General features: G+C 46.8%; 1 protein-coding gene and 1 pseudogene across 1 annotated transcript in view; one reads left to right on the forward strand and one right to left on the reverse strand.

Annotated features, from left to right (window-relative positions):
• Nucleotides 1-13,593: 13,593 nt before the first annotated feature.
• On the reverse strand, nucleotides 13,594-14,160 carry LOC118020287 (annotated as a pseudogene).
• Nucleotides 14,161-17,377: 3,217 nt separating this feature from the next.
• Nucleotides 17,378-19,487, forward strand: part of SLC9A1 (solute carrier family 9 member A1) — a 50,225-nt gene continuing 48,115 nt past the window's right edge. The window contains exon 1 of the mRNA XM_035019385.1: nucleotides 17,378-18,546. Within this exon, the coding sequence (XP_034875276.1) occupies nucleotides 18,192-18,546 (355 nt within the window). The 5' untranslated portion in view covers nucleotides 17,378-18,191. The remainder of the gene's footprint in view (nucleotides 18,547-19,487) is intronic.

Here is a 19,487-nt window from a genome sequence, read left to right on the forward strand (position 1 = left end):
CGCTTAACTGACTGAGCCACCCAAGCACCCAAATGTCTATTCCAATAAGAGATGCATTTTCAGTATTATTTTACTCTTGCCTTAATAATTACTTACGTTAAGAAACAAAATTCAACTGAGTAATTCAATCATGAATCGGGTAGCATCCCATCTAGCAAGTAGAAAGTTATAAACAAAAGAAAAGGCAAGATTGTCTTCCCTTAGGGGGAAAGGCAAGGGGTCTTAGGCCGACTACCTCAGCCTCCTTTGGGAGACCGAGAAGGCCTCTGCATGGATTACCTCATTGGTGCTTATCAGAAAATTCCTGACAGACTGATTAGGATTTACGTTTTTCAGGGAGGTTGAAGAGCAATCGGATAACCCTGGTTTGGTGACTTGGCCTGGCCCAAGTAATGCCATTTGGGGGCCTGTGGGTTTTTTTTTCTTTTTTAAGATTTTATTTGTCTCAGAGAGAGAACAAGCAAGGAGAATGGCAGGCAGGGGGAGATGCAGGCTCCCTGCTGAGCAAGGAGCCCGATGCGGGACTCTATTCGAGGACCCTGGGATCATGACCTGAGCCAAAGGCAGACGTTTAACCTATTGACCCAGCGTGAGACTCTTGATCTTGGGGTCATGAGTTCAAGCCCCATGTTGGGTGTAGAGATTACTTAAAATCTTGGGGCACCTGGGTGGCTCAGTCGGTTAAGCATCTGCCTTTGGCTCAGGTCATGATCCCAGGGTCCTGGCGTTGCAGGATTTTTTCCCTGTCGGTGCCCACGGTTCTTGGTCACGCCACTCTGAAGAATGAAGAGGTAGACCAGATGAAGAGTGGTGGGCAGCAAAGCAAGGTTTATTAAGCAATAACGAACTGATAGTAGAAAGCTCCCAAGGAGGGAGGGGACCCAAGAGGGTTGCTACCGGAGTTTCTACCTCTAGGGGTTTTTATGGGCTTGTTGCCAGGCTGTTTTGATCTGATTAACCCTCCCGGACGGCTCCTTCCAGGGTGGTGTAAAATCCTTTTAAGGGTTGTTTCCTCTTAAGGGTGTGTGTGTGTGTGAACTTATCCCTGCCTGCCTGCCTTCCAATTACCCTTCATCACGGGGATCAAGGCCTGCGTTGGGCTCCCTGCTTTCGGGGAGCCTGCTTCTCCCTCTCCTTCCCTCTTGTGCTGTCTCTCGCTATCTCTCTCTCTCTCTCCCTCAAATAAATAAATAAAAATATTTACAAAAATAAAATAAAATCTTAAAAAAAATGTTATCTTGCTTTGATCAATTGTGTACTAATACGTATAAAAATACTGGTGATATTTAAATTTCAAAAAAATTTTTCTTTAATTTTTTTGAGAGAGAGACAGAGGGAAAGCACAGAGGGAGAGGGAGAGGGAGAAGCAGGCTCCCCACTGAGCAAGGAACCAGATGCGAGACTCCATCCCAGGATCCTGAGATCATGACCTGAGCCAAAGGTAGACATTTAACCGACTGAGCCACCCAGGTGTCCCAAATTTCAAAAATTTTTAAATTGTAATTTTATGTATAAATTTCTGTTTAAGTATGAATTAGGTAATCAATAATAGACTTCCAAGCATAAAATACATCACCCTAGGATAACACTGTGTGAAAGGAAGCAAAATGTAAATAACTATACATTCAAGAAGAAAAAAAAAATGATATAGCATTTCTGTCAAAGTAGAGCTTGTTCCGGTATTTTCTTGGAATGAATGATAGTGAGTATGTGGATGATGGAACAGTTTTATTTAAAATATTGATATTTACAATATGCTAGGAAGTATATCCTTTGCAACAATTTACATTTATGATGAACATTTTAGTTGTCAATCAAAAAATCTGCCAGGGGCGCCTGGGTGGCTCAGCCGTTAAGCGTCTGCCTTCAGCTCAGGTCATGATGCCAGGGTCCTGGGATCGAGGCCCCGCATCGGGCTCCCTGCTCCACGGGAGGCCTGCTTCTCCCTCTCCCACTCCCCCTGCTTGTGTTCCCTTTCTCACTGTGTCTCTGTCAAATAAATAAAATCTTAAAAAAAAAAAATGCCAGATATCCCGCCTGTGGACCCGCAGATCCATTCCTCCCCCTCCTCCCCCTCTTCTTCTCCCCTAGTTGGCTCACTTATGATAAAGGATAGTTGGAAGAAAGGCAGGCAGGGACAAGGTTCCCCCCTCCCCACCCCTCCTGCCCTAAGCGGAAACCACCCTTAAAAGGATTTTACACCACCCTGCAGGGAGCCCTCCACCTTTTCCCACGTGATAGATAGATGACAAAAACCTGATTGGATGACAGGTGCAAGAAGGGTTAATCAGATCAAAACAGCCTGGCAACAAGCCCACAAAACCCCCTAGACTTAAAAGCTCAGGTGGCGGGTACCTGGGTGGCTCAGTTGGTTAAGCGACTGCCTTTGGCTCAGGTCAGATCCTGGAGTTCCAGGATTGAATCCCGCATTGGGCTCCCTGTTTAGCAGGGAGTCTGTTTCTCCCTCTGACCCTTCCCCCTCTCATGCTCTCTCTCTCTCAAAAAAAAAAATCTTAAAAAATTCCGGTGGCAACCCTCTTTGGGAGCTATGTACTCTATCATTCAATAAACTTTATCGCTCAATAAACTTTGCTTTGCTGCCCACTGCCCACTTTGCTATAGACCACTCTTTCGTCTACCGCTTCATTCTTCAAAGCAGTGGGACCAAGACCCAAGGGCACTAAAGGAGAAGAAATCCTGTAACACTTGGATGGAGGACATCAACAGCTCTGTGACTTTTTTTTTTTTGTGTGTGTGTGGGCAGCAAAGCAAGGTTTATTGAGCGATAGCAAAGTGATAGTACAAAGCTCCCAAAGAGGGAGGGGACCCGAGAGGGTTGCCCGGCTCTGTGACTTCTGACCTTGGCTTGGGTTTGGCCAATGGGGAGTCTTAGCAGGAGACAGAGGGGGAAGAAAGAAAGTGAGGTCAGGGTCTCTATTGCCTTGGTTCCTACCTCTGCAGGTCTAGTCAGTCTGACCCTGTCCCTGGACAGAAAGTTAGTGCTCCTCTCAAGCAGAGGAACTGCCCCTCTAGGTCTCAGGTGGCACTGCTGCCCATCCCAGCTTCCTGCATCATCCCTTGTGATTTTCTCTACCTTGACCACAGTTTCTAAGTTACCCCTTTGTATATAGTATAACCATCTTGAATTGTCTTAATTTGAGTGTGCCATTTGTTTCCTGTTGAAATCCTCACAAATACAGAAGGGATGCAGAGTTTTAAAAAATCTCTTAAGGGGCCACAAAAGAAAAGTCTGAAGATCACTGATCCAGACTATAGCCTCATCCATTCCTTCAATAAACGTTGACTGCATCATGCCTAGGGTTGCACGACAGAGGTGAATTGCATGAGGTCCCTCTCGAGCAATAATCGAGTGGAACAGAAGATACACAAATGAGCAAAGGGCAACAGAATGGAGTGTGATATGTGCTTTAATAAAGATATGGGCAATAAGTTGTGGGAGAACTGTGGAGAGAGCAACCAACTAATTTTACTTGGGAGAATTGGGGATAACCACAGAGGAGGTTGCATTTGTTTTATGGCAGCAAAGATAAGTAGTTTGCCTGAGAGTAAAAGGGAGAAAGGGCATTCAAGGCAAAGGGGCAACGTGAATAGAGAACCAATGGTTATCAGAGGATTGCTGAGTCACAGCTGGGTTTCCAAAGGTGGTTCAAAAAGCACAAAGAATAAAGGAAATAATTTGTAAATATGATTAGGTTAAAATAAAGAACTTATATGTGGCCAAAGGCATTGTCAACAGAGTTAAAATACTAAATGGCTCCCTGGAAGAAGATAATTGCAATTCATATATAAAGAACACCTAGAAATCAGTAAGAACTAAAGATAAGCAAGGAAGTTGAAACATAGGCAAAACACGGGAACAGGCAATCCTGTAAGAGGAAGTCCCTAAGGCAGAGAAATGCAGAATCACACCATTAGGTACGCTTCCGAAGAACAGAGTGTGGCAAGGGGAAAAATAGTAACTTCACAGTGGAGAAACCTGGAAACACCACATTAATCAGGTGCTTAACGGTAATAATGTCACCAGCAACAAGTCACGTGGGTAGCACGTGCCCCCGATTGGATGTGTGGAGAAGAGCACTTCACTTCCGTGCTATTCTTCTCGTAAACCCGTAACCCCGTTTAGTCATGAGGAAAACATCAGATAAACCCATATTAAGGACATTCTGCCAAAGATCTGATCAGTGCTCCTGAAGACTATGCAGGTCATAGGGACAGGAAAGACTAAGAAACTGTCCCAGACCTGAGGAGACTAAGGAGACATGAGGACTAAATGCAATGTAGTGTCCTACATGGGAGCTTGGACCAGAAAAAGGACATTAGTGAAATCTGAATTAATCTAGAGTTTAATTAATAGTAATAATCTGGGGCACCTGGCTAGCTCTGTCCATAGAGCATGCGACTCTTGATCTCAGGGTTGTGAGTTTGAGCCCCACAATGGGTATAAAGATTGCTTTAAAAAAATAAAAAATAAATAAAAATAGTAATAAGCCAATGTTGGCTTCTTAGTTTTTGTTTTTGTTTTTTTAAAGATTTTATTTATTTATTTGACAGAGAAAGACACAGCGAGAGAGGGAACACAAACGGGGAGTGGGAGAGGGAGAAGCAGACTCCCCGCCGAGCAGGGAGCCCGATGCGGGACCCGATCCCGGCACTCCAGGATCATGACTCAAGCCGAAGGCAGTCGCTTAACCAACTGAGCCACCCAGGCACCCGGCTTCTTAGTTTTGACAAATCTGTCATGGTAATGTAAAATGTTAACATTAAGGGAAATTGAGTGAGGAGTAAATGGGAACTCTCTTGACTATGTTTGCAACTTTTCTGTTGATTTAAAGATACTCCAATAATAAATACTCCAAATAAAAAGTTTATTTTAAAAAATGCTGAGGGGCGCCTGTGTGGTGCGGTTGATTAGGCCTCCAACTCTTGGTTTTGACTCAGGTCCTGATCTCAGGGTTGTGAGATGGAGCCCTGCGTCGGGCTCTGCGCTCGGTGCAGTCTGCTTGAGGTTCTCTCTCTCTTACCCTCTGTCCCTCCCGCTCTTGCTCTCTCTCTTTCTTTCTCAAATAAATAAATAAACCTTTTTAAAAAATGCTGAGACATTATTTTCTACTCATCAAATTAACAAAGAATAAAAAGTCTGACTCAAACTATTGAGAAGATATGGGAAAAGTAGCTCTCTCATACTTACAGGTGAGAGAGCAAAAGATACCTTAGGAAGGGGCACCTGGCTGGCTCAGTCAGTAGAGCATGTGACTCTTGATCTCGGGGTTGTGAGTTTGAGCCCCATGTAGGGTGTAGAGATTTAAAAAAATGAGTCTTTAGTCTAGGAAAGCAGAGAATGTACAAACCTTACAATCTGGAAATCATTTTCAAGTATATAGGGAGAAGAATTCTTAAGCATGTACATCAAGAGGTATGTATAAGGGCAGTTGATATGACATTGTTCACAATAACAAAATTAGAGCAACTTGAATGTCCATCAATAGGGAAACACATTTAAAAATTGAGATATGACGGGGCGCCTGGGTGGCTCAGTCGTTAAGTGTCTGTCTTCGGCTCAGGTCGTGATCCCAGGGTCCTGGAATCGAGTCCCGCATCGGGCGGGCTCTCTGCTCAGCAGGAAGCCTGCTTCTCCCTCTCCCACTCCCCCTACTTGTGTTCCCTCTCTCGCTGTGTCTCTCTCTGTCAAGTAAGTAAATAAAATCTTAAAAAAAAAAAATTGAGATATGTTGGGGTGCCTGGGTGGTGCAGTTGGTTAAGTGTCTGACTCTTGGTTTCTGCTCAGGTTGTGATCTCAGGGTCATGAGATCGAGCCCCACAATGGGCTTCACACACGCTCAGCATGGAGTCTGCTTGAGATTCTCTCTCCCTCTCCCTCTGCCCCTCCCACTCATGCTCACTCTCTTTCTCTAAAATAAATAAATAAATCTTTATTTAAAAATTGAGGGGCGCCTGGGTGGCTCAGTTGGTTAAGCGACTGCCTTCGGCTCAGGTCATAATCCTGGAGTCCCGGGATCGAGTCCCGCATCAGGCTCCCTGCTCGGCAGGGAGTCTGCTTCTCCCTCTGACCCTCCTCCCTCTCATGCTCTCTGTCTCTCATTCTCTCTGTCTCAAATAAATAAATAAAATCTTTAAAAAAAAATAAAATAAAAATTGAGATATATTAATATGATGAACTATTTACTATAGAGCAGTTCAAAGCAAAGAACAAGATCTACATATATCAACATGGCTAGATGTTAAAAATACAATATTGAGTGAAAAGGTAAAGAGGAAGAAGGACAAATATGATATGATGTCATTGATATAAATTTAAGAGACACAAAAAAATACCATATATTGTGTTGTTTTTTTTTTAAGATTTTATTTATTTATTTGACATAGAGACAGGAGAGAGAGGGAACACAAGCAGGGGGAGTGGGAGAGGGAGAAGCAGGCTTCCAGCTGAGCAGGGAGTCCGATGCGGGGCTCGATCCCAGGACCCTGGGACCATGACCTGAGCTGAAGGCAGATGCTCAACGACTGAGCCACCCAGGTGCCCCACCATATATTGTTTTTTTAAAAAGATTTTATTTATATATTTATTTGTGAGGGAGAGAGAGAGAAAACTCATGAGCAGGGGGGAGGGGCAGAGGGAGGAGCAGACTCCCCGCTGAGCAGGGAGTCTGATTCGGGGGTCGGGGAAGTGGGGAGGTTGGGGGGGCTCAATCCTGGGACTCCAGGATCATGACCCAAGCCAAAGGCAGAGGCTTTAACCAACTAAGCCACCCAGGCGCCCCATCATATATTGTTTATGTTTACATGTACCCTAATTCATTCATCTAATAGAACTTTCATGAGTGCCTTATTACGTGCCAAGTGCAATTTTCAGTTCTGAGGATACAGCAGTGAACAATAATAGCTGACAATTATATAGGACTTGCTGTGAGCCAAGCACTCTGTAATAATAATAATTAATAATAAGAATCATAGCAAACACTTATGCAGCATTTACTACAGAGCAGGTATAATTCTAAGTACTTTACATGCATTAGCTCATTGAATCCTCATAGTAACCTTATGACATAGGTTCTATTATTACATCTTTTTTTTTTAAGATTTATTTATTTATTTATTTATTTGAGAGAGAGAGAATGAGAGACAGAGAGCATGAGAGGGAGGAGGGTCAGAGGGAGAAGCAGACTCCCCGCCGAGCAGGGAGTCCGATGCGGGACTCGATCCCGGGACTCCAGGATCACGACCTGAGCCGAAGGCAGTCGCCTAACCAACTGAGCCACCCAGGCGCCCTCTTACTCACATCTTACAGTGCAGCGCAGTGAAGTGACCTTGCCTAGGGTCACATGACTAGACCATGGTAGTGAGGTCATTCACATCCAGGAGGCCTGGCTCCAAGTCTGTCCTACTAACTTGTACGCTCTCTGCCTTGAATCTGGGCTGTCACGGAGCTTACATTCTAGCGACGGCAAGACAGGCCGTACAAATGTGTAATGTATGCAGTGTGTAGCCAGTGAAAGAGCTGTGGAGAAAAATAATAAAGAGGAGGAAAGAGGAAGAAGGGGGTGGGGGTATTACATTTTAAGGAGAGGATGCAGCATTCAGGAAAGGCCTCACTGAGAGATAACATCTGAGCAAAAATTCCCAAGGAAGGAGAAAACCATGCAGCTATCTGGGGGTGACTGCATTTCTGGCAGAGGGAACAGCAAAGTCAAAGGCTCTGAGGAAGCAGTAAACCTGGAGTATTTGAAAAATAAATAGCAAGGAAGCCAGGGTGGCTAAAGCAGAGGGAAGAAGGGGAAAAGGTCAGAGGTGAGGCCAGAGAGACGTGGGGGCTACATTGGGGGGGGCTTAGAAGTTATAAGGAGGACCTTGGAGGGGTCTGAGCAGGGGGTGTCAGCATCTGACTTAGGCTTTAGAGGGCTCCCTCTGGCTGCTTTGTTCAGATGAGACTGCTCAGAGGCTTTTGTAATAACCTGGACAAGAAATGGCGGTGGCTTGGACCAGAGTGGTCACGGTGGAGGTGTGAAGTGGTTGGGTCCTGGACGTATTTTGCAGATCCAATTGGCAGTATTTGTTGAGGATGGACAGGAAAGAAAGAAAGGAGTCTAGGGTGACTCAGGTTTTTGGCCTGAGTAAGTGGGAAGATGGAGTGACTGTTTCCTGGATGGGGAAGACAGTGCAAAATCGGATTTGGGGATGGGGCAGGGCGGGGGTGGGGAGGCCCGGAGCTCCCTTTTGGACGTGCTGAGTTTGAGTTTTCTGTTGGACAAGCAGGGAGTCGTGCACAGTGCTCATCTGGACACAGTAGTCTGGAGTACAGAGGAGAGGAGATAAAAAATCTGTGTATGGTCTGCAAATAGATGTTCTTTGAAGCACAAGAAAGGGTCACATCACCAGAGAAGTGAGTTTAGATACAGAGCAGCAAAGGTGAGAACCAAACCCTGGGTCCTCAGTATGCAGAGACTGTGCGAGAAGCTGAGGAGAAGGCAGCCAAGAAGGGGAGGATTCGGCGACAGGAGGCTGAGAAGGAACAGCCAGCGAGTGGAGGAAGACCAGGGGAAAAACCGGGAGAGAGCAGAGTTTCTTTTTTTCTTTTCTTTCTTTCTTTTTTTAATACTTTATTTATTTATTTGAGAGAGAGCAGGAGCAGAGGGAGAGGGAGAAGCAGGCTCCCCGTTGCGCAGGGAGCTTGCTGCGGGGTTGCCTTCCCACAGTTCGCTGCCCCTGGAGACAGGTTCTTTTCCTTTGTCTTGTCACTTCCCTAAAAATGTATTGTTCCTTTGCTAAGATGATATAAAAGCCCAAGTTCTAACTAAACCTGTGAGTCCCTCATCTGTGGGTACACGATACACGTGTTCACGAACTTCTGTTTGCTTTTCCCTTGTTAATCGTCTTTGGCCAGTCTCCTTTATGGGGCCCCAGCTGGGGACCCTACGATGGGTAGAGGAAGAGACTTTTCCTCTCCAACAGAGGCCATTAGTGACATTGACAAGAAGGTTTAGGTACAGGGGCGCCTGGGTGGCTCAGTCGTTCCATCTGCCTTTGGCTCAGGTCATGATCTCAGGGTCCTGGGATCGAGCCCCGCATTGGGCTCCCTGCTCAGCAGGAAGCCTGCTTCTCCCTCTCCCACTCCCCCTGCTTGTGTTCCCTCTCTCGCTGTGTCTCTTTGTCAAATAAATAAATAAAATCTTAAAAAAAAAAAAAAAGAAGGTTTAGGTACAGCATATGGGGGTGAAAACCTAACTGGACCAGATTTCGGAGAAGGGGAAGAGAGGTGGTGTGGGCAGTCCAGACGGTTCTCCCAGGTTTTGGCAGTAGCTGGAGGGCGTGCATAGTGAGGAGATGTTTGTTAAAGTGTCAAAATAATACATTACACTTATGATAGAAGTTGCCTGTCATTGATAGAAGTTGCCATACATTACATCCATGATAGAGGTTGATGCCAATGCAGGGTCAAAGAGACTTTTTTTTTTTTTTTAAGATTTTATTTGTTTGACAGAGAGAGCACAAGCAGAGGGAGAGAGAGGGAGAAGCAGGCTCGCTGCTGAGCAAGGAGCCCGATGTGGGACTCGATCCCAGGACCCTGGGATCATGACCTGGGCCGAAGGCAGCCGCTTAACCAACTGAGCCACCCAGGCGTCCCTCAAAGAGACTTTTTAAGATTTGATAAAACAGTACATATATCTGTAAAAAAACCCATCACCAACAAATAAATGTTGAAAGCAAATACAAGAAACTGTAACAGCTGATAATTCAGAAGGGAAAACTTCGGTGTTTTTTATCTTTTTTTTTTTTTTAAGATTTTATTTATTTATTTGACAGGGAGAGCACAAGTAGGCAGAGGGAGAGGGAGAAGCAGGCTCTCCGCCGAGTAGGGAGCCGGACGTGGGGCTCGATCCCAGGACCCCAGGATCATGACCTGAGCCGAAGGCAGCTGCTTAACCAACTGAGCCACCCAGGCGCCCTGTTATGTTCTCTTTATACTTTCAAATTGTCTTATAAATAATTGGGGGGGATAGTTGTGGGCCTGAATGTATGAAGTACCTTGTGTGCTCTGCGGAGAATGGGGTATGCAGCTGTCTAAACAGAGGATGATCATGGCTCAGAAAGTTCTCCCTGAAAGCTGTGTGTGTCCCACTTGTATATAGCCAGCTGGAGGTGGGAGTGATACAAAGTTTACATTTTGGGGGTGGAGGAGGGAGAGAAAGTGTGGGGGGAGGGACAGAGAGAGAGGGAGAGAGGCAGAGCCCTACCCAGGGCTTAAGCTCACAACCCCTGAGATCATGACCTGAGCCAGAATTAAGAGCCAGACACTTAACCGACTGAGCCACCCAGTCACCCCCAAAGTTTACTTTAATAGATCAGACCAGAGTTTTCCAAAGTGAGGACCCAGAACCATCTGCTTCAAAACCTCCCAAAGGCACTTAATAAAAATTCCAACCCTGAGCTCTTCCCCTCCGGCCTGCTAAATTTTAACCTCTCCAGCAGGGCCAAGCCATCTGGACGTGGAACATATGGAGTGGCAGCAAGTTTGGGGGAAAGATGGGGGGCTGCGTTTTGTACCTGGAGATGGAAGTGCCCATGGGATGTCCAGGCAGTGAGTGGATGTGAGTATCAAGTACACGGATGGGTGTTTATCAGGTTCATCATCGAGCTCCCATTGCAGGAAGCACATGGACTTGCACATAGTAGGGACTAAATGTTTATTAAGGGAATTATGATCTTAGCTTAAAAGTCCCCTTGCTGAATCCCAAATTCTAACTCCTGACCATCCTCCTAACTCTCTTCTAGTTACCCAGGGTGTGGGCAACTAAAAAAAAAAAAAAAATTTTTTTTTTTTTTAATTCTGTTTATCAACCTAGAAATGGGGAAAAACTTAGGCTTCAGAGTCAGACAGACTTGGATCCACATCTAACTGCTCTTCTCCCTAGTTTGGTGGACGCAAGCAGCTCTCCTCTTGGAGCCTTGATTTTCTCACATACAAATAATATATCCTGTCATTCATTCATTCATTCATTCACTCATGAGGGTTCTTCTGCCCTCCTGGATCTTACTTACATCCTATGCAGGAAATGGCTGTAAACAATAAATGTAGTAGATAGGTAAATTTTACCCTATGTGAGAAGGTGAAAAGTGCTATGGGGGGAAAAAAAGGAGCTGAGAAAGGGCTGGGACTGGGTGGTTAGTGGTGGTGGCTGGACAGGGGAAACATCACTACTAAATAGGGTTATCAGGCAGTAGGCCACGTGCAGAAGGGAGCTTGTGGGAAGGCTTGAGGGATGTGAGGGAGGGAGCTGAGTGGATATCTGGGGAGGAGTGTTCCAGGCAGAAGGGACAGCAAATGCTTAAGGCCCTGAGGCAGACAGTCTGAGAAATACCAAAGAGGCTAAGTATGGTTGGAAAGGAGCGAGTGAAGGGGAGATTGGAAAAAAGGGACTTGCAGGGCAGTGATATTACATAATAAAGGAAAGAAAGAAATGAACAGTTACTGAGCATTAACTATTGCCAGGAACCTAGATTGACATACGCCAGCCATTTAATCCTTCAAATAACTTACCAGGCAGGTGCAGGCCGGCCTCATTTTGTTGTGCTTTATAGATGCTGCATTTTTTTTTTACAAATTGAAGGCTTGTGGCAGTCCGGCATTGAGCAAGTTTACTGGCGCCATTTTTCCAACAGCATTTGCTCACTTCATGTCTCTGTGCCGCATTTTTAAAAAGATTTTATTTATTTATTTGAGAGAGAGAGCATGAGTGGGGGTGAGGGGCAGAGGGAGAGGGAGAAGCAGACTCCCTGCTGAGCAGGGAGCCTGATGCGGGGCTCGATCCCAGGACCCCAGGATCCCAGGATCACGACCTGAGCCAAAGGCAGATGCTTAAAAGACTGAGCCACCCAAGCACCCCTCTGTGCCACATTTTGGTAATTCTTATAATATTTCAAACTTCTTCATTATTATTGTATTTGTTACAGTGGTCTGTGATCAGTGATCTTGATGTTACTAGTGTAACTGTTTTGGGGTGACATGAACCGCACCCATATAGGACAAGAGACTTATATATGTGTGTTCCGACTGGTCCACCGACCAGTTGTTCTCCCATCTCTCCCCCTCTCCTCAGGCCCCCTAGTCCCTGAGATACAACAATATTGAAATCAGGCCAATTAATAACTCTACAATGACCTCTAAGTGTTAAAATGAAAGGGAGTCGCACATCTTTCACTTTAATAAAAAGCTAGAAATGTTTAAGCTTAGTGAAGAAGGCACATCGAAAGCCAAGATAGGCCATGAGCTAGGTCTCTTGTGCCAGTTAGCCAGGTTGTGAATGCAAAGGAAAAGTTCTTGATGGAAATTAAAAGTGTGTTCCAGTGAACACACAAATGATAAGAAAGTGAAACAGCCTTATTGCTGACATAGAGAAAGTTTGAGTGGTCTGGATAGGAGATCAAACCAGCTGTAAATCTACTCCTGGTGAAGCCAAAACCTAATCCAGAGCAAGGCCCGAACTCTCTTCATTACTATGAAGTCTGAAAGAAGGGAGGAAGCTGCAGAAGAAGTCTGAAGCTAGCAGGGGTTGGTTCATGAGGTTTAAGGAAAGAAGCCATCTCCATAAAACACAAGTGCAAGGTGAAGCTGAAGCAGCATATGGTGATGTAGAAGCTGCAGCAAGTTCTCCAGAAGATCTGGCTCAGATCAGTGATGAAGGTGGCTACACTGAGCAACAGATTTTCAATGTAGATGAAGCAGCCTTCGATTGGAAGAAGATGCCATCCAGGACTTTCGTAGCTGGAGAGGAGAAGTCAATGCCTAGCTTCAAAGATTCAGAGGACAGGCTGACTCTCTTGTTAGGGGCTAATGCAGCTGGTGACTTTAGGTTGAAGTCAATGCTCATTTACTATTCTGAAGATCCTAGGGTCCTTAAGAATTATACTAAATCTACTCTGCCTGTGGTCTATCAGTGGGACAACAAAGCCTGGATGTCAGCACATCTGCTTACAACCTGGTTTACTGAATATTTTAAGCCCACTATTGAGACCTACTGCTCAGAAAAAAAGATTCCTTTCAAAATATTACTGCTCATTGACAATGCACCTGGTCATCCATGAGCTCTGACGGAGATGTACATCAAGATTAATGTTGTTTTCATGCCTGCTAATACAATGTCCATTCTACAGCTCACGAATCTGGGAGGCATTTTGACTTTCAAGTCTTATTATTTAAGAAATACATTTAAAAAATTATATCTCATATGGCTATAGCTTTAGATAGCAATTCCTCTGATGGACTAGGCAAAGTAAATTGAAAACCTTCTGGAAAGGATTCATCATTCTAAATGCCATTAAGAACATTCATGATTGGGGCGCCTGGGTGGCTCAGTCGTTAAGCGTCTGCCTTAGGCTCAGGTCATGATCCCAGGGTCCTGGGGTCGAGTCCCGCATCGGGCTCCTTGCTCTGCGGGGAGCCTGCTTCTCCCTCTGCCTGATGCTCCCCCTGCTTGTGCTCTCTCTCTCTCTGATAAATAAATAAATAAAATCTTTAAAAAAAATAAAAAATAAATAAAATATTTTCCTTTGTAGTTCTTAACTAGCTGGGCATTCCACTGTACCACTATTGATGTCATCTATGATGTCATGAGGGTGGTGGCCATCAACATTGCAACCCACAGATTGGACAGTCCCAGGATCTCTTTAATGGTTCCAGAGAGCTCTCTGGCTAAAGATCCAGGGGCATCTGTTGAGCGATGTTGACAATCTCATCAAAAGTGATATTTCCGCTGTGCTTAATGTTTTTCTTCTTTCTGTCCCTTGACAGTTCCTTGAGGGCTTTGATAATTAGGACCAAGGCTGAAGGTATCTCTTCAATCTGGGCCTGTCTGTTCTGAATGGTCAGTTTCCCTGTAATCCTCAGACCCTTCCAATCACTGGTTGCCCTGGTGATGTCATCACCAACATTTTCTGGAGATAGACCCTGGGGAGATGGCTCGGGGCCAGGGCAGATGTGGCATTGATTTCCCCAACGGCTTACCTCAGGTATACAGCTTTGATCCCATTGGGGTTGAACTTGGGTGGCATGGTGGAGGTAGCTGGTGTCGGATGAACCTGGATTCGGGACCACCGAAGACAGTTGCACCTTCACCTCCTCTGAGCTGAAAGCCAAAAAAAGCCATAAAGTATTTTTTTTTAAAGATTTTATTTATTTATTTGAGAGAGAGAGACTGAGAGAGAGAGCACATGAGAGGGGGGAGGGTTGGGAGGGTCAGAGGGAGAAGCAGACTCCCTGCCGAGCAGGGAGCCCGATGCGGGACTCGATCCAGGGACTCCAGGATCATGACCTGAGCCGAAGGCAGTCGCTTAACCAACTGAGCCACCCAGGTGCCCCATAAAGTATTTTTTTTATAAATTTTTTTTTTTAAGATTTTATTTATTTATTTGACAGAGAGAGACAGCGAGAGAGGGAACACAAGCAGGGGGAGTGGGAGAGGGAGAAGCAGGCTCCCCGCGGAGCAGGGAGCCTGATGCGGGGCTTGATCCCAGGACCCTGGGACCGTGACGTGAGCCGAAGGCAGACGCTTAACGACTGAGCCACCCAGGCGCCCCTAAAGTATTTTTTTAAAATTAAGATTTATTTATTTGAGAGAGAGACAGCATGTGCACGAGCAGGGGGAAGGGTAGAGGAAGAGGGAGAAGGGAAGGGAGAGGGAGAGAATCAGACTCCCTGCTGAGCGTGGAGCCCAACACGGGGCTCAATCTCACAACCCTGAGATCATGACCTGAGTGAAATCAAGAGTCAGACGCTTAACCAACTGAGCCACCCAGGCACCCCCCATAAAGTATTTTTTAATAAAGGTATGCACAGGGGTGCCTGGCTGGCTCAGTCAGTAGAGCATGTGACTCTTGATCTCAGGGTTGTGAGTTCAAGCCCCACATTGGGCACAGAGCTTACTTAAAAAAAAAAAAGGGTGTGAACAATGTTTTGTTTTGTTTGAACAATGTTTTTTTAGACATCATGCTATTGCACACTTAACAGACTACACTCTAAAATAAACATAACTTTTATATGCACTGGGAGATAAAAAAAAATTGATCTGACTTGCTTTATTGTGATACTCACTTTATTTCAGTGGTCTGGAACTGAACCCGCAATATCTCTGAGGTATGTCTGTATTATGACCCTACCCACCTCTTTTTTTGTTTTTGCTTCTTTAATGTGAGCTCTATACCCAGTGTGGGGCTTGAACTCATGAACAGACTGAGTGATGATAACAAAATGTGATTTGGTCATGATGTACAACTAGTAAGTGGCCAGCATAGTCTTTCCTAGTACCACACATTATTTGCCACATATCTATTGATGTCATAGCTACAGCAATTCCAGAAAATTCCCGTTACTTTTAGTGAAAAGATTCAATGAGGGGACAGGGGAGAAGACATGGCCTAGGCAGGGGCAGATGCCACCCAGGATCCAAGCATCCTGAGACTGCCCGAGATCTGCAGAAGGGTCTGCACAAACATGGCTTCTCTGAGTCAAGAAGTATGGGCCTGGAATGGTTAAAAAATGAGGACTTGCTAAAACAGGTTTACGAATATTACAGTACATTTTAACTGATTCCTTTTTTTTAACATGAACAATACACAGTGATATAGTTTATATGAAATTATTAAATTCATAGCACACTCTAGGTGGTGTGGTCTCACGATGGAACCAATTTCACAGATGTGAGGGCCTTCCTTCTAGTCTGTCAATGTGTCCCTGTGACTGTGTAACTTCATGTAGTCCTAACACTAAAAGTCTACATTTGAGGCCCTCAGTACATGTAAATAAAGATAATGACATATATATGTGGTGCTTGCTGGGTGCTGCTCTTAAGCTTTCCAATGATTCCTGTGTACAGCCATGACCTTTTGAATCTTACCAATTCCAACGAACATGATACGTTCAAATCCCAGTTCTACCACTGCCATGGGTTGAGTTGTACCCTCCCAAAAGATGTTGAAGTCCTAACTCCCAGGACCTGTGAATGTGGCCTTATTTGGAAATAGGGTTATTGAAGATGATCAAGTTAGGATACGGTCATTAAGGTGGGCCCTTATCCATCTGACTGGTGATCTTGTAAAAAGGGGAAATTTGGACCCAGACACAGAGACCCAGGGAGATCACCACGTGAAGACTGGTCATGTTGCCACAATCAATCAACACCAAAGATTGTCAGCAAACCACCAGAAGCTAGGAGGGAAGAAAGGAACGGATTCTCCCTCACAGCCCTCAGAAGGACCCAACTCTGCTGACTCCTTGATTTTAGACGTCTAGCCTCCAGAGTATGAGACCAAAATGTCTGTTCTTTATTTTTTTTTTTTTTAAGATTTTATTTATTTATTTGAGAGAGAGAGAATGAGAGACAGCATGAGAGGGAGGAAGGTCAGAGGGAGAAGCAGACTCCCTGCCGAGCAGGGAGCCCGATGCGGGACTCGATCCCAGGACTCCAGGATCATGACCTGAGCCGAAGGCAGTCACTTAACCAACTGAGCCACCCAGGCGCCCAATGTCTGTTCTTTAAACCACCCAGTTTGTAGTACTTTGTTACAGCAGCTCTAGCAAACTCATATAACTATTTATACACTAGCTAAGGAATTCTCTTCTGTTTTCTTATCTGCAACACCGGAACCATAATAATGGTTCTATAGGCCAGGCTCTATTCTTTTTTTTTTTAAAGATTTTATTTATTTATTTGACAGAGACACAGCGAGAGAGGGAACACCCGCAGGGGGAGGGGGAGAAGGAGAAGCAGGCTCCCCGCAGAGCAGGGAGCCCGATGTGGGACTTGATCCCAGGACCCTGGGATCATGACCTGAGCCGAAGGCAGTCGCTTAACCGACTGAGCCACCCAGGCGCCCGGCCAGGCTCTATTCTAAACACTTTGTGTAGACTCTCATCTGGCCATCATAGCATCCCTCCGAAATAGGTATTGCTGCTATAACCCCTTGACAGATAAGAAAGATAGGGAACAGAGAAGTAACTTGCTCAAGGTCATATAGTAACTAAATACATAAGATAAAATATATCCTTCACAAGACTGTTGAGAACTGCTGGTGTCTAGTGAAAGCGCTTTGTAACTAGTAAAGCATTCCCGCCGTGTTAGTTACAATCTCTGGGGCTTCAATCCCCCCGCCTCCTTGTTGTTGGTTTTTTTTTTTTTTGGTCATTTCTGACTCTTCCTCTTCCTACCCGTACTTCCTTCCCTTGGCGACAGTGGTCGCTGCGGTGCGCGGGCGCTGACGGGTCCCTCTAGCCCGCCGCGCTGGCTGCTCGCTGGTGTCTATAAATACCAGCGCCGGGCTCAGCGAGGCATCAGTCCGCCGCCGCCGGGGCTGGGGTTGGGGCCGTGGCTACAGCTGTCACTGCGGCTGGAACTGTCACTGGAGCTGGACGCGGCGGAGCTGAAGCTGGGCCAGGGCGGAGCGCAGCGCCGCGCCAGGGCCGCAAGGAGGGGTGTGTTGCTGCCGGCCCACCGCGAGCCGCCCCCAGCCCGCGCCGAGGCGCCCTCCCGCCAGGCCGCCTGCCTCCGCCTTCCGCCTCCCTCCATTTCCCCGGAATTTCAGCCCGGCGCGCCTGCACCCCGGCCCTGCTCTGGGTGGGGAAGCTCCCGGCCGCTTTCCGGCTTCACTCCTTCCTGGCAGGCTGGGCTCCCAGCCCCCTCTCTTCTTTTCTTGGACTGGCTCCCCCCCCCACCCCTCCTTTGGTCCCCCTTTCTTTAGCTCAGGCTCCCTGCCCCTTCCCTTAGCTGAGTCCCAGCTCCTCAGTCACTTTCCTCAGCCAAGGGTCCCAGCCTTTCCTCTTCCTTTTCCTTGTCTGGGGTCCAACCTGTCCTGTCTCTTCCTCTGTCCCTAGGGTGCAATCTCTTTCTCCCACCCCCTTTCCCGGGTCTGAGTTCCAGACCTTTTGGTCTCCTGTGGTCCTTCCTGGGTCCTTGTCCCCTTACCCCAGTTTGGAGTTCTCCACTGCAAACCCAGCCTCCCTCCACCCCCAGAGATCTGCCTCCACACAAATACTTCTCTAAAACATGAACTTTTCCTAGGAACTGCCCCAGTCTGTCTTCCACCTGCTGACCCCTTGCTACCTATGTCCCAGGTCTTACTCTCACTTTGCTGACGGTCAAGGCCTGCTGAACCAAGGGCTCAGCATGATGCTTCTGTGGTCTGGCGTCTGTGGCCGCGCTCCCCCGCGAATTTTCCCTTCGTTGCTGGTGGTGGTAGCCTTGGTGGGGCTGCTACCTGTTCTCAGGAGCCATGGCCTCCAGCCCAGCCCTACGGCCAGCACCATCCGAGGCTCAGAGCCACCTCGGGAACGCTCCATTGGGGATGTCACCACCGCCCCACCGGAGCTCGCCCCCGAGAGCCGCCCTGTTAACCATTCCGTCACTGAACACAGCATGAAGACTCGAAAGGCCTTTCCAGTCCTGGGCATCGATTACACACATGTGCGCACACCCTTTGAAATCTCGCTGTGGATCCTGCTGGCCTGCCTCATGAAGATAGGTAAGTCCAGTTTGCTCCTACACTTCTGCTGCCCAGACTGGCGAGCTTCTTGCCCCATCCTTAGCACTCGAGACTGCCCAGGAATAAAGGTCCGGACCACTCCAGTAAAGTAGGCAGCCTCCGTCCTGCCATCTTGGTCTTTCTCAAACTTGGGCTCTGTGGTCTGAGTGCTCCCAAGATTGGAGTCAGCCTTATGCAAAGGGAAAAAGCAGGAGTAGAGCATGGGATGCTTCTTATACTAAGTACGTTCAGCGAGGGTTCCAGGCCTGCAGGTCTCCTCTGGCTGGGCCAGACCCCGAGGGGAGCCAGGCACCCAGCTGTGTACGAGACAGAAGAGTGTGTTCCAGCAAGTGGCACAGTTGGCTCTGTCAACAGCAGGGCAATTACATGCTTCATGGGAGGGCGTTCCAGAATGGAGTGTATATCGACTTGGCCTGTCTGAGGAGTTTAAGTATAGCAGGGGGCCTGTGTGCTGGAACATGAGGGATCCCCATAGTATCACCTTCCTTTTATTCCCAGAATGTTATCTGTCAGCTTTGCCTGCCCAGGCTGGCCAGGAGCCCCTGAGTCAATTTCCGGCCCAGGAATGCCATCCTTTATACAGTTTATGGGACTGGAGCCCTGGAAATTTCTGAAGTCTGTTTTGGAGGTGGAGGGGGAGTGGACGAGGTTGAAGCTCGGTCTGGCCCCCCACTCACCTCCACGTTGGCACCCAGTGGCTGTGTCTCAGGGTGCTGCATGGGCTGGCCAGTCACGTTGGCTGGCCGCTCAACCAAGTGGGAGAGGGACAGGTGGATGGGCTCAGGATATTCTGGTCTGAAGAGACTTGGAAATGTTCTTTTGGGGAGAAGAAACCAGAAAAGTTGTTCCCTTCCCTCCCTGGTCTCCCTCCCTGCTAGGTCTGAACACTCCATTCTGCTGGATGGAGTTCACCGGAGCCT

This window comes from Mirounga leonina, unplaced genomic scaffold (assembly GCF_011800145.1).
Source record: "Mirounga leonina isolate KUSES-001 unplaced genomic scaffold, KU_Mleo_1.0 Mir_173, whole genome shotgun sequence".
Taxonomy (NCBI): Eukaryota; Metazoa; Chordata; class Mammalia; order Carnivora; family Phocidae; genus Mirounga; species Mirounga leonina.